This window comes from Salmo salar, chromosome 20, assembly GCF_965601325.2.
Source record: "Salmo salar chromosome 20, fSalSal1, whole genome shotgun sequence".
In the NCBI taxonomy this organism is placed as follows: domain Eukaryota; kingdom Metazoa; phylum Chordata; class Actinopteri; order Salmoniformes; family Salmonidae; genus Salmo; species Salmo salar.
The window spans coordinates 28,077,863-28,090,689 of NC_138310.1; the positions used below are offsets into that span (position 1 = coordinate 28,077,863).

General features: G+C 43.8%; 1 protein-coding gene across 9 annotated transcripts in view; it reads left to right on the forward strand.

Moving 5' to 3' along the window:
- The window catches only part of wscd2 (WSC domain containing 2), a 75,650-nt gene that overhangs the window by 41,304 nt on the left and 21,519 nt on the right, over nt 1–12,827 (forward strand). For all 9 annotated transcript variants that reach the window (XM_014161198.3, XM_045703161.2, XM_045703163.2 and 6 more), the window contains one exon: nt 8,016–8,130. In XM_014161198.3, coding sequence (XP_014016673.1) covers nt 8,016–8,130 — 115 coding nt within the window. The remainder of the gene's footprint in view (nt 1–8,015; nt 8,131–12,827) is intronic.

The following is a 12,827-nucleotide window of genomic DNA, read 5'->3' on the forward strand; positions in this document are numbered from 1 at the left end:
CGGCCGTGCTACAATCTAAGCTGGATGCACTCAATCTCACACAAATCATCAAGGAACCTACCAGGTACAACCCTAAATACGTAACCATGGGTACCCTCTTAGATATCATCCTGACCAACCTGCCCTCTAAATACACATCTGTTTCAACCAGGATCTCAGCGATCACTGCCTCATTGCCTGCATGCGTACTGGGTCCGCGGTCAAACGACCACCCCTCATCACTGTCAAACGCTCCCTAAAACACTTCAGCGAGCAGGCCTTTCCACTCGACCTGGCCCGGGTATCCTGGAAGGATATTGACCTCATCCCGTCAGTAGAGGATGCCTGGATGCTCTTCAAAAGGGCTTTCCTCTCCATCTTAAATAAGCATGCCCATTCAAAAAAATGTAGAACTAAGAACAGATATAGCCCTTGGTTCACCCCAGACTTGACTGCCCTTGACCAGCACAAAAACATTCTGTGGCATTCTGCATTAGCATCGAATAGCCCCCACGATATGCAACTTTTCAGGGAAGTCAGGAACCAATATACTCAGTCAGTTAGGAAAGCTAAGGCTAGCTTTTTCAAACAGAAGTTTTCTTCCTGTAGCACTAATTCCAAAAAGTTTTGGGACACTGTAAAGTCCATGGAGAATAAGAGCATAGGAAACACAGTCACTACCGATAAATCTACGATAATCGATCATTTCAATAAGCATTTTTCCACGGCTGGCCATGCTTTCCATCTGGCTACCGCTACCCCGGCCAACATCTCAGCACCCCCTGCAACAACTTGCCCCCCCCCCCCCCCTCCCCCTGATGTTCTGAAAGGACGGCAAAATCTGGATCCCTACAAATCAGCTGGGCTAGACAATCTGGACCCTCTCTTTCTAAAATTTTCCACCGAAATTGTTGCAACCCCTATTACTAGCCTATTCAACTTCTCTTTCGTATCATCTGAGATCTCTAAAGATTGGAAAGCTGCCGCGGTCATCCCCCTCTTCAAAGGGGGAGACAATCTAGACCCAAACTGTTATAGACCTATATCCATCCTGCCCTGCCTTTCTAAAATCTTCTAAAGCCAAGTTAATAAACAGATCACCAACCATTTCGAATCCCACAGTACCTTCTCCACTATGCAATCTGTTTTCCGAGCTGGTCATGGGTGCACCTCAGCCACGCTCAAGGTCCTAAACGATATCATAACCGCCATTGATAAAAGACAGTACTGTGCAGCCGTCTTCATTGACCTGGCCAAGGCTTTCAACACTGCATTCTTATCGGCAGACTCAATAGCCTTGGCTTCTCAAATGACTGCCTCGCCTGGTTCACCAACTACTTCTCAGATAGAGTTCAGTGTGTCAAATCGGAGGGCCTGTTATCAGACCAAAGAGCTCTCCAAGGATGTCAGGGACAAGATTGTAGACCTACACAAGGCTGGAATGGGCTACAAGACCATCGCCAAGCAGCTTGGTGAGAAGGTGACAACATTTGGTGCGATTATTCGCAAATGGAAGAAACACAAAAGAACTGTCAATATCCCTCGGCCTGTGGCTCCATGCAAGATCTCACCTCGTGGGGTTGCAATGATCATGAGAATGGTGAGGAATCAGCCCAGAACTACACGGGAGGATTTTGTCAATGATCTCAAGGCAGCTGGGACCATAGTCACCAAGAAAACAATTGGTAACACACTACGCCGTCAAAGACTGAAATCCTGCAGCACCCGCAAGGCCCCCCTGCTCAAGAATACATATACATGCCCGTCTGAAGTTTGCCAAAGAACATCTGAATGATTCAGAGGACAACTGGTGAAAGTGTTGTGGTCAGATGAGACCAAAATGGAGCTCTTTGGCATCAACTCAACTCGCCGTGTTTGGAGGAGGAGGAATGCTGCCTATGACCCCAAGAACACCATCTCCACCGTCAAACATGGAGGTGGAAACATTATGCTTTGGGGGTGTTTTTCTGCTAAGGGGACAGGACAACTTCACCGCATCAAAGGGACGATGGACGGGGCCATGTACCATCAAATCTTGGGTGAGAACATCCTTCCCTCAGCCAGGGCATTGAAAATGGGTCGTGGATGGGTATTCCAGCATGACAATGACCCAAAACACACGGCCAAGGCAACAAAGGAGTGGCTCAAGAAGAAGCACATTAAGGTCCTGGAGTGGCCTAGCCAGTCTCCAGACCTTAATCCCATAGAAAATCTGTGGAGGGAGCTGAAGGTTCGAGTTGCCAAACGTCAGCCTCGAAACCTTAATGACTTGGAGAAGATCTGCAAGGAGGAGTGGGACAAAATCCCTCCTGAGATGTGTGCAAACCTGTTGGCCAACTACAAGAAATGTCTGACCTCTGTGATTGCCAACAAGGGTTTTGCTACCAAGTACTAAGTCATGTTTTGCAGAGGGGTCAAATACTTATTTCCCTCATTAAAATGCAAATCAATGTATAACATTTTTGACATGCATTTTTCTGGATTTTTTGTTGTTATTCTGTCTCTCACTGTTCAAATAAACCTACCATAAAAATTATAGACTGATCATTTCTTTGTAAGTGGGCAAACGTAGAAAATCAGCAGAGGATCAAATACTTTTTTCCACCACTGTACTACCCACCACTGCGACCTGTAAACTCTCGTTGGCTGGCCCTCACTACATATCCGTCGCCAAACCCACTGGCTCCTGGTCATCTATAAGTCTAGGTAAAGCCCCGCCTTATCTCAGCTCACTGGTCACCATAGCAACTCCTACCCGTAGCATGCGCTCCAGCAGGTATATTGCACTGGTGATCCCCAAAGCCAACCTATGCTTTGGCCACCTTTCCTTCCAGTTCTCTGCTACCAATGACTGGAACGACTTGCAAAAATCTCTGAAGCTGAAGTCTTATATCTCCCTCTCTAACTTTAATCATCTGCTGTCTGAGCAGCTTACCGATCACTGTATCTGTACACAGGCAATCTGTAAATAGCATACCCGACTACTTCATCCCCATATTATTACTTACCCTCTTGCTCTTTTGCACCCCGGTATCTCTACTTGCACATTATCATCTGCACTTCTATCACTCCAGTATTAATGCTAAATTGCAATTATTTTCACCTCTAAGGCGTATTTATTGCCTACCTCCCTACTCTTCTACATTTGCACACACTGTACATAGATTTTTCTATTTTTCTTTTCTTTTGTGTTATTGACTGTACGTTTGTTTATGTGTAACTCTGTGTTGTTGTTTTGGTCGCACTGCTTTGCTTTATCTTGGCCAGGTCGCAGTTGTAAATGAGAACTTGTTCTCAACTGACCTACCTGGTTAAATAAAGGTGAAATAAAAATAAAATAAATAAAAATAGTCTAAAGAAGGCCAGTTTTATTGCTTCTTACATCAGAACAACAGTTTTCATCTGTGCTAACATAATTGCGAAAGGGTTTTCTAATGATCAATTAGCCTTTTAAAATGATCAACTTCGATTAGCTAACACAACGTGCCATTGGAACACAGGAGTGATGGTTGCTGATAATGGGCCTCTGAATGCCTATGTAGATGTTCCATAATGCCTATGTAGATGTTTCCAGCTACAGTAGTCATTTACAACATTAACAATATCTACACTGTATTTCTGATCAATTTGAAGTTATTTTAATGGACAAAAGATTTGCTTTTCTTTCAAAGACAAGGAAATTTCTAAGTGACCCCAAACTTTTGAATATTAGTGTAGGTAAGGGTAAAGTGACTATCCATAGATAATAAACAGCGAGTAGCAGCAGTGTAAAAACAATGTTGTTGAACGCTGTCAATGAACAGCAAGTGTTCCTTTTGTGCAAGTTTTTGGAGGTATGATATTTATGCCTTTGTAACTTTCTAACTCATTATTCACGATTCATTCATGATTATCCGTAATTATGGCAGCATCCACAGTAATGTAAACGTTTTCCGAAACATATTCTATTTTGATTTACTATAAAGGGGACTCCAAAATGACATAATATTTATCACTCATTTCTATTGGGCACAACATAATCCGAAACACAACCAAAACAAATTCCAAGTTTGTAGAGTCACAAGCTTGATGTAGTCATTGCGTGCTAGGAATATGGGACCAAATACTAAACTTTTGACTACTTTAATACACTGTTAGTGAATTTGTCCAAATACTTATGACACATTCAAATGGAGGGACTAGATACATAAAGTGCTTTAATTTCTAAACGGTAAAGCAGATATGAACTGTATGAAAATGCTTTCAAATTAAAGGTGACCTTTTGTACTGTTGCATTATATGAAACATTTTCTCATATGCAAAATGCTGGAGTATAGAGACAAATTAAAATGTTTAACTTCGCTGTCCAAATAAATACATAGGGGAGTGTATCTCTGCTTCCCTGAACAACTGGCTTCTGAGCTGATTATTTCATTTCATAAACTAAGCACAAAAAAGGAAGGCGGAAGGTCAGCCCCATTGAAGCGCAGTTCAGTTGAGCTAAATCACCGCTTCCCTTTGTCCTAAAGCAGATTAGTGATCATGCTCAGTCCGCTCCGTTACCATGTCTGGGAGGAAGATTACTGCCCAGGACCTACAGAGCACCACATGCTGCCGCTCAACCGCCTTTTATATCATTACAATTACGGTAATGTGGTGGGTTAGGATGTGCATTGTGCAACCCCCCCCCCCCCCCCCAACATGCTACCTCACAGAAAATGGCTCCGACAGATATGGCAGCTCTGCTTCTAGCTCCTAAGCAACTTTGCAGTATTTAGTTTTTTTGTGTGTTATTTCTTACATTATTAACCCAGATTTTTTTGTGTTATTACATACAGCCGGAAAGAATTTTGGATATCAGAGCGGCGGTAACTCACCAGTAATACGACTTTCCCGAGTTGGAGAATCCTTTGTTCGTACCCCCCCAGAACAATTGAACTTATTCCAGAGGCTGCTCCAAAACATCGCTGGCAGAGAAGAGGTATTCGGAGTGGACTTCTAGTCTGACTCAGGATACGTGAACACCATCTACCGCTTCCAAGTATATCACTCGCTAATGTTCAGTCTATGGATAATAAAGTAGATGAGCTCAGGGCGAGGATCTCCTTCCAGAAAGACATCAGGGATTGTGTCATACTCTGTTTCACAGAAACATGGTTCTCTCGGGATATACTGTCCCCGTCGATACAGCCAGCTGGGTTCTCAGTACATCGCGCAGACAGGAATAAAGAACACTCCGGGGAGATAAAAGGCGGGGTGTATGTTTCATGCTTAACTACTCATGGTGTGATTGTGATCACATACAGAAACTCAAGTCCTTTTGTTCACCCAACCTATAATAGTCACAGACGTGAATATTCCCCCTCAAGCCGATACCACGCCGGCCCTCAAAGAACTACACTGGACTTTATGCAAACTGGAAACCACATATCCTGAGGCTGTATTTATTGTAGCTGTGGATTTTAACAAAGCATATTTGAAGAAAACGCTACTGAAGTTCTACCAACACATTGACTGTAGTACTTGCTTTGGAAAAACATTGGACCACTGCTACTCAACTTTTCGAAATGCCTACAAGGCCTTCCCCCGCCCTCCCTTTGGCAAATCTGTTCATGACTCCATTTTTCTCCTCCCTTCCTATAGGCAGAAACTAAAACAGAAGTATCGGTACGAAGGTCTATTCAACACTGGTCTGACCAATCGGAATCCATGCTTCAAGATTGTTTTGATCATGCAGACTGGAATATGTTCCGGGTAGCCTCTGAGAATAACATCAACAAATACACGGATATGGTGACTGAGTTCATCAGGAAGTGTAAAGGAGATGTTGTACACACTGTAACTATTAAAACCTATCCAAACCAGAATCCGTCGATAGATGGCAGCATTTGCGCAAAACTGAATGCGCGAACCACCGCATTTAAATAAAGGTTAAATAAAAATGTTTTAAATGTTTTTTAACCATTGTGACTGGGAATATGGCCGAATACAAACAGTGTAGTTATTCACTGCGTAAGGCAATCAAACAGGCAAAACATCAGTACAGAGACAAAGTGGAGTCGCAATTCAACGGCTCAGATATGAGACATATGTGGCAGGGTCTACAGACAAACGCGGACAACAAAGGGAAAACCAACCACGCCGAGGACACCGATGTGTCCGGACAAGCTAAACACCTTCTTCTATCACTTCTACCTTACCCTACACCCACTTCACTTTGCTTACCGCCCGGGTCTGAACCCCGCCCTGTGAAACTGGGTCCTGGACTTCCTGAGGGGCCGCACCCAGGTGGTGAAGGTAGGAAACAACACCTCCACTTCACTGATCCTCAACACAGGGGCCCCACAAGGGCATGTGCTCAGCACCCTCCTGTATTCCCTGTTCACCCATGACTGCGTGGCCATGCATGCCTCCAATTCAATCATCAAGTTTGCAGACGACACTACAGTGGTAGGCTTGATTACCAACAACAACGAGACAGCCTACAGGGAGGAGGTGAGGGGCCTAGAAGTGTAGTGCCAGGAAAATACCCTCTCACTCAACGTCAACAAAACAAAGGAGCTGAACGTGGACTTCAGGAAACAGCAGAGTGAGCACACCCCTATCCATATTGACTGGAAAAGGTGAAGGAGAAGGTGGAAAGCTTCAAGTTCCTCGGCGTACACATCACTGACGATCTGAAAGAGTCCCGTCCCCCCCCCCCCCCCCCCCCCACAGACAGTGTGGTGAAGAAGACGCAACAGCTCCTCTACATTTCTTCAACCTCAGGAGTCTGAAGAAATGTGTCTTAGCCCCTAAAACCCTCACAAACTTTTACAGATGCACAATTGAGAGCATCCTGTTGGGCTGTATTACTGCCTGGTATGGCAACTGTACCAAGGCAGAGCTCTCCAGAGGGTGGTGTGTTCTGCCCAACGCATCACCGGGGGAAAACTACCTGCCCTCCAGGACACCTACAGCATCCGATGTCACAGGAAGGCCAAAAAGATCAAGGACATCAACCACCCGAGCCATGGCCTGTTCACCCAGCTATCATCCAGAACACGAAGTCAATACAGGTGCATCAAACCTGGGACCGAGAGACTGAAAAACAGCTTCCATCTCAAGCCCATCAGATTGTTAAATAGCCATCACTAGCCGGCTACCACCCGGTTATTTAACCTTGCAACTTAGAGGCTGCTGCTCTATATACATAGACTTGGAATCACTAGTCACTTTAATAATGTTGACATACTGCTTTACTCATCTCATATGTATATTCTGTATTCTATTCTACTGTATTTCAGTCATTGCCACTCCGACATTGCTCGATCTAATATATATATATTTTTTAATTCCATTCTTTTACTTTTCGATTTGTGTGTATTGTTGTGAATTGTTAGATACTACTGCACTGTTGGATCTCGGAATGCAAGCATTTCCCTACACCCGCAATAACATGCTAAATATGTGTATGTGGCCAATGAAATTGTATTGAGCAGGAAGGAAGGGTGAGGATCAGCCAGTCCCATTGCAGAAGGACTTACCAGAATTTCCTCCCTCCCCCCTCCTTACCTCCTCCCTATCTACTCACTTTGAATAAGTCAGGAAGTGCTTTGAGTGTCGTTGCAGTAATAGGCCACTAGAAGGGGTTGTGTGTCTATATAAATAAATAAATAAATAAATATGCCCGTCTGCTGTTGATTCCTTGAGCAGCAACGTTGCCCTCAATATGTCTGCATTGAACGGAGCAGATGGATGATGATGTTGGATTTGACTTTAAAGTTCTTTTACTAATATACAGAATGTCTCAACAGAATTTTTTTATACATTTTTTTTCTGTTAAATCTACAATTTACCATGACTATTGATAAGCAATTACCATTGAAAATGTACTATTGTAAATGTGCATGTTTTACTCACATAAGTTATGGAATAACTTGTTAAATTACAATTTTCTTTATGTTCTACCCAAAACTGTATTATTGCCTCTCCCCCTTATCTCCCATAATATTGCTCTGCTTAAATTGTGCATTTTTTATTTGTTATGAGAAATGTTTTGTTCTTCTCTCTTAAAGCGAATTACATCGGCTGCTATATAGACAACACGGCGAAAAGAGCACTCAGGGGAGTGTCCTTTTTTGACTACAAGAAAATGACGGTGTTCCGTTGCCAGGACAACTGTGCTGAAAGGTAGGCCTGGGAATATAAAAAGTCACAAACACAGGATGGGAGTGAGGAATAAAGGTTGTATACCAGAGTGTAGATGAACATGGGCCTTGTGCCAGCTGTCATACATAGTCTCACACCATCTCCCTCTCTCTCTCCTTCACATTAGCTCCATAGCTCTCGATATCTGTACTGTCCATACCTTTTCCACATTATTTCTCTCTTTCTTTTTTCTCTCTTGCTCTCTTTCCCTCGCTCTCTTTCTCTCTCTGTCTCTTTCCCTTGCTCTCTTTCTCTCTCTCTTTCACTCTCTCTCGCTCACTGTATCTCTTTCTCTCTCTCTCTCTCTCTTTCTGTCTCTCTCTTTGCCTGCCTCTTTCCTCCTCATACCATATTTTCTTCACATCATCTGTTTTTCCAGTTTCCCCTTGCCCCCTCCTCTCCCTCTCGCACCCTATGGATGGCTCAGGCCAATGGCTCAGCCCAACACTCACCACTGACTCACAGGAGAGGAGAGAAAGAGAGGAGGCGATATACTGTATATATATAAACAGTATATAAAGAGAGGAGAAGATATATATACGAGAGAGAGAGAGAGAGTGAGAAGTGCAGTAGAGAGCACATTTTCATCTTTCTCCTCTGCTCCTCTCTCTCTCTCTCTGTCCACACCCGTCCCAGAGCAGGCTGCTGATATATACTGCTCCAAAAAATAAAGGGAACACATAAACACAACACATCCTAGATCTGAATGAAAGAAATAATCTTATTAAATACTTTTTTCTTTACATAGTTGAATGTGCTGACAACAAAATCACACAAAAATAATCAATGGAAATCCAATTTATCAACCCATGGAGGTCTGGATTTGGAGTCACACTCAAAATTAAAGTGGAAAACCACACTACAGGCTGATCCAACTTTGATGTAATGTCATTAAAACAAGTCAAAATGAGGCTCAGTAGTGTGTGTGGCCTCCACGTGCCTGTATGACCTCCCTACAATACCTGGGCATGCTCCTGATGAGGTGGCGGATGGTCTCCTGAGGGATCTCCTCCCAGACCTGGACTAAAGCATCCGCCAACTCCTGGACAGTCTGTGGTGCAACGTGGCGTTGGTGGATGGAGCGAGACATGATGTCCCAGATGTGCTCAATTGGATTCAGGTCTGGGGAACGGGCGGGCCAGTCCATAGCATCAATGCCTTCCTCTTGCAGGAACTGCTGACACACTCCAGCCACATGAGGTCTAGCATTGTCTTGCATTAGGAGGAACCCAGGGCCAACCGCACCAGCATATGGTCTCACAAGGGGTCTGAGGATCTCATCTCGGTACCTAATGGCAGTCAGGCTACCTCTGGCGAGCACATGGAGGGCTGTGCGGCCCCCCAAAGAAATGCCACCCCACACCATGACTGACCCACCGCCAAACCGGTCATGCTGGAGGATGTTGCAGGCAGCAGAACGTTCTCCACGGCGTCTCCAGACTCTGTCACGTCTGTCACGTGCTCAGTGTGAACCTGCTTTCATCTGTGAAGAGCACAGGGCACCAGTGGCGAATTTGCCAATCTTGATGTTCTCTGGCAAATGCCAAACGTCCTGCACGGTGTTGGGCTGTAAGCACAACCCCCACCTGTGGATGTCGGGCCCTCATACCACCCTCATGGAGTCTGTTTCTGACCGTTTGAGCAGACACATGCACATTTGTGGCCTGCTGGAGGTCATTTTGCGGGGCTCTGGCAGTGCTTCTCCTGCTCCTCCTTGCACAAAGACGGAGGTAGCGGTCCTGCTGCTGGGTTGTTGCCCTCCTACGGCCTCCTCCACGTCTCCTGATGTACTGGCCTGTCTCCTGGTAGCGCCTCCATGCTCTGAACACTACGCTGACAGACACAGCAAACCTTCTTGCCACAGCTCGCATTGATGTGCCATCCTGGATGAGCTGCACTACCTGAGCCACTTGTGTGGGTTGTAGACTCCGTCTCATGCTACCACTAGAGTGAAAGCACCGGCAGCATTGAAAAGTGACCAAAACATCAGCCAGGAAGCATAGGGACTGAGAAGTGGTCTGTGGTCCCCACCTGCAGAACCACTCCTTTATTGGGGGTGTCTTGCTAATTGCCTATAATTTCCACCTGTTGTCTATTCCATTTGCACAACAGCATGTGACATTTATTGTCAATCAGTGTTGCTTCCTAAGTGGACAGTTTGATTTCACAGAAGTGTGATTGACTTGGAGTTACATTGTGTTGTTTAAGTGTTCCCTTTATTTTTTTGAGCAGTGTACAATGCCTTCAGGAAGTATCCACACCCCCTCAGGAGGTATCCACACCCCTTCAGGAAGTATCCACACCCCTTGACTTTTTCCACATTTTGTTGTGTTACAGCCTGAATTATTTATGGATTAAATTAAGATTTTGTGTCACTGGCCTACACACAATACCTCATGATGTCAAAGTGGAATTATCTTTTTAGAAATGTTTAATTAAAAATGGAATGCTGAAATGTCTTTAGTCAATAACTATTTAACCCCTTTGCTATGGCAAGCCAAAATAAGTTCAGCAGTAAGAATTTGCTTAACAATTTTTTTTACATTTTAGTCATTTAGTTGACGTTCTTATCCAGAGCGACTTACAGTAGTCAGTGCATACATTTTCGTACTGGTCCCCCTTGGGAATCAAACCCACAACCCTTGCGTTGCCTGCGCCATGCTCTACCAACTGATAATAAGCTGGATTGACTCACTCTTTGTGCAATAATAGTATTTAGCATTATTTTTTAATATCTACCTCATCTCTGTACCCCACACATACAATTATCTGTAAGGTCCCTCAGTCGAGCAGTGAATTTCAACCACATATTCAACCAAAAAGATCAGGGACGTTTTACAATGCCTCGCGAAGAAGGGCACCTATTGGTAGATGGGTAAAAAAAGACATTGAATTTCCGTTTGATCATGGTGAAGTTATTAATTACACTTTTTATGGTGTCTCAATACACCCAGTCACTACAAAGATACAGGCGTCCTTCCTAACTCAGAGGAAGGAAGCCGCTCGGGGATTTCATCATGAGGCCAATGGTGACTTTAAAACAATTACAGAGTTTAATGGCTGTGATAGGAGAAAACTGAGGATGGATCAACAACATTGTAGTTACTCAACAATACTAACCTAAATTATACAGTGAAAAGAAGGAAGCCTGTACAGAATAAAAATATTTGAAAATATGCATCCTGTTTGCAATAAGGCACTAAAGTAAAACTGCAAAAAATGTGGCAAAGAAATTAACTTTATGTCCTGAATACAAAGCATTATGTTTGGAGCAAATCCAACACAACACAACACATCACTGAGTACCACTCTTCATATTTTCAAGCATGGTGTTGACTGTGTCATGTTCTGTATTTAATTTTCAATAAATTAGCTAACATTTCTAAAAACATGCTTTCTCTTTGTCATTATGGGGTATTGTGTGTATATTTCATCCAATATATTTCATCCATTTTGAATTCAGGTTGTAACACATCAACATGTGGAATAAGTCAAGGGGTATGAGTAGTTTCTGAAGGCACTGTACAGACATCAATGAAGCAGAGAAGTGCACCATTGTGACTAGCTAGCTAGGGCTTTCCTTGATTGGCAGTCTGTGTGATTTCTTCAAGGTAAAGGATGTGTTATGCTGGCAATCTATTGGCACTATAAAGGCCTCTCAGAAGTCAAGTGTGCATCCCTCATGTGCCACTGTCAGGTTACTGTTCCCCAGGGAGTGTACAGGCCTTGTGTGTTTGATGGATAGAGCCTTCCAGTATACTGTACTGTGCATGGACTCATAATCAGCGTCACCCTAAAAAAAGCTCTGGTGTCTTGGTGCAGTATTAATGCATGCACTCTCTCTCTGATACTGACCTTGTCCACCCAGAGAGCTCTCTTCATCTTGGAGAGGGTGAGTGAGGTTACTGCTGGTTTCCCAACTGACTGTCTATGAGTCATTCAACCCTATTAGTGGACTGACTCTGTGGAGAGAGCTGCTGAGAGAGAGGGTCGTGGGCGTCTTGCAGTTGCATGAATAATCGAGTGCTAAAATACAAAACCACTTCCATCTGGTCAGACATTGTAGAGACAAGATGTTGGCAGGTTGTCAGGCAGTCAGGGCCAGGTATAGACTTTTGGAGGCTTGAAGCAAAATTTGGTTGGGGGGCCCCCACACCTCACTGCAAAATATTTTAGTGTCCCCTCTTTTGACAGTAGAGAGAAACATACATTTCCTGCAAATTCTACACATTTTGCCATGGGGCGGAGAGAGAACTTCTATTTTATAACAAATTTCATGCAATTCTATTCATTTTGCAATGGGATGGAGAGATATTTTATGCAGTTTTAAAGCTAGTTTCCTGCAATTCTACACATTTTGTAATAATTTATGCCATGTTAAGATGATATCGGAGTGAAAATGACTAACAAAATCACGTGACTTGCATGCCCAGTCGATATCTGACTTGGCTAATTGCGTGACTGTCATTGACTGACATAACAAGAGAAAACAGCTGATGCACAACCAAATTTAGAAATTGCAACTGGTGTATTCTTATATAGTTACTCTCAATAGTAAGTTCCAAAATAAATCTGTCTCTCTGTATATATATATATAAACTTTTGTCGCTTATGCCTGGAACCAGCCCTGTGGGCAGTAACCAGCACCCCCACCCCCCACTAGAAGCCCTGAGAGTCTC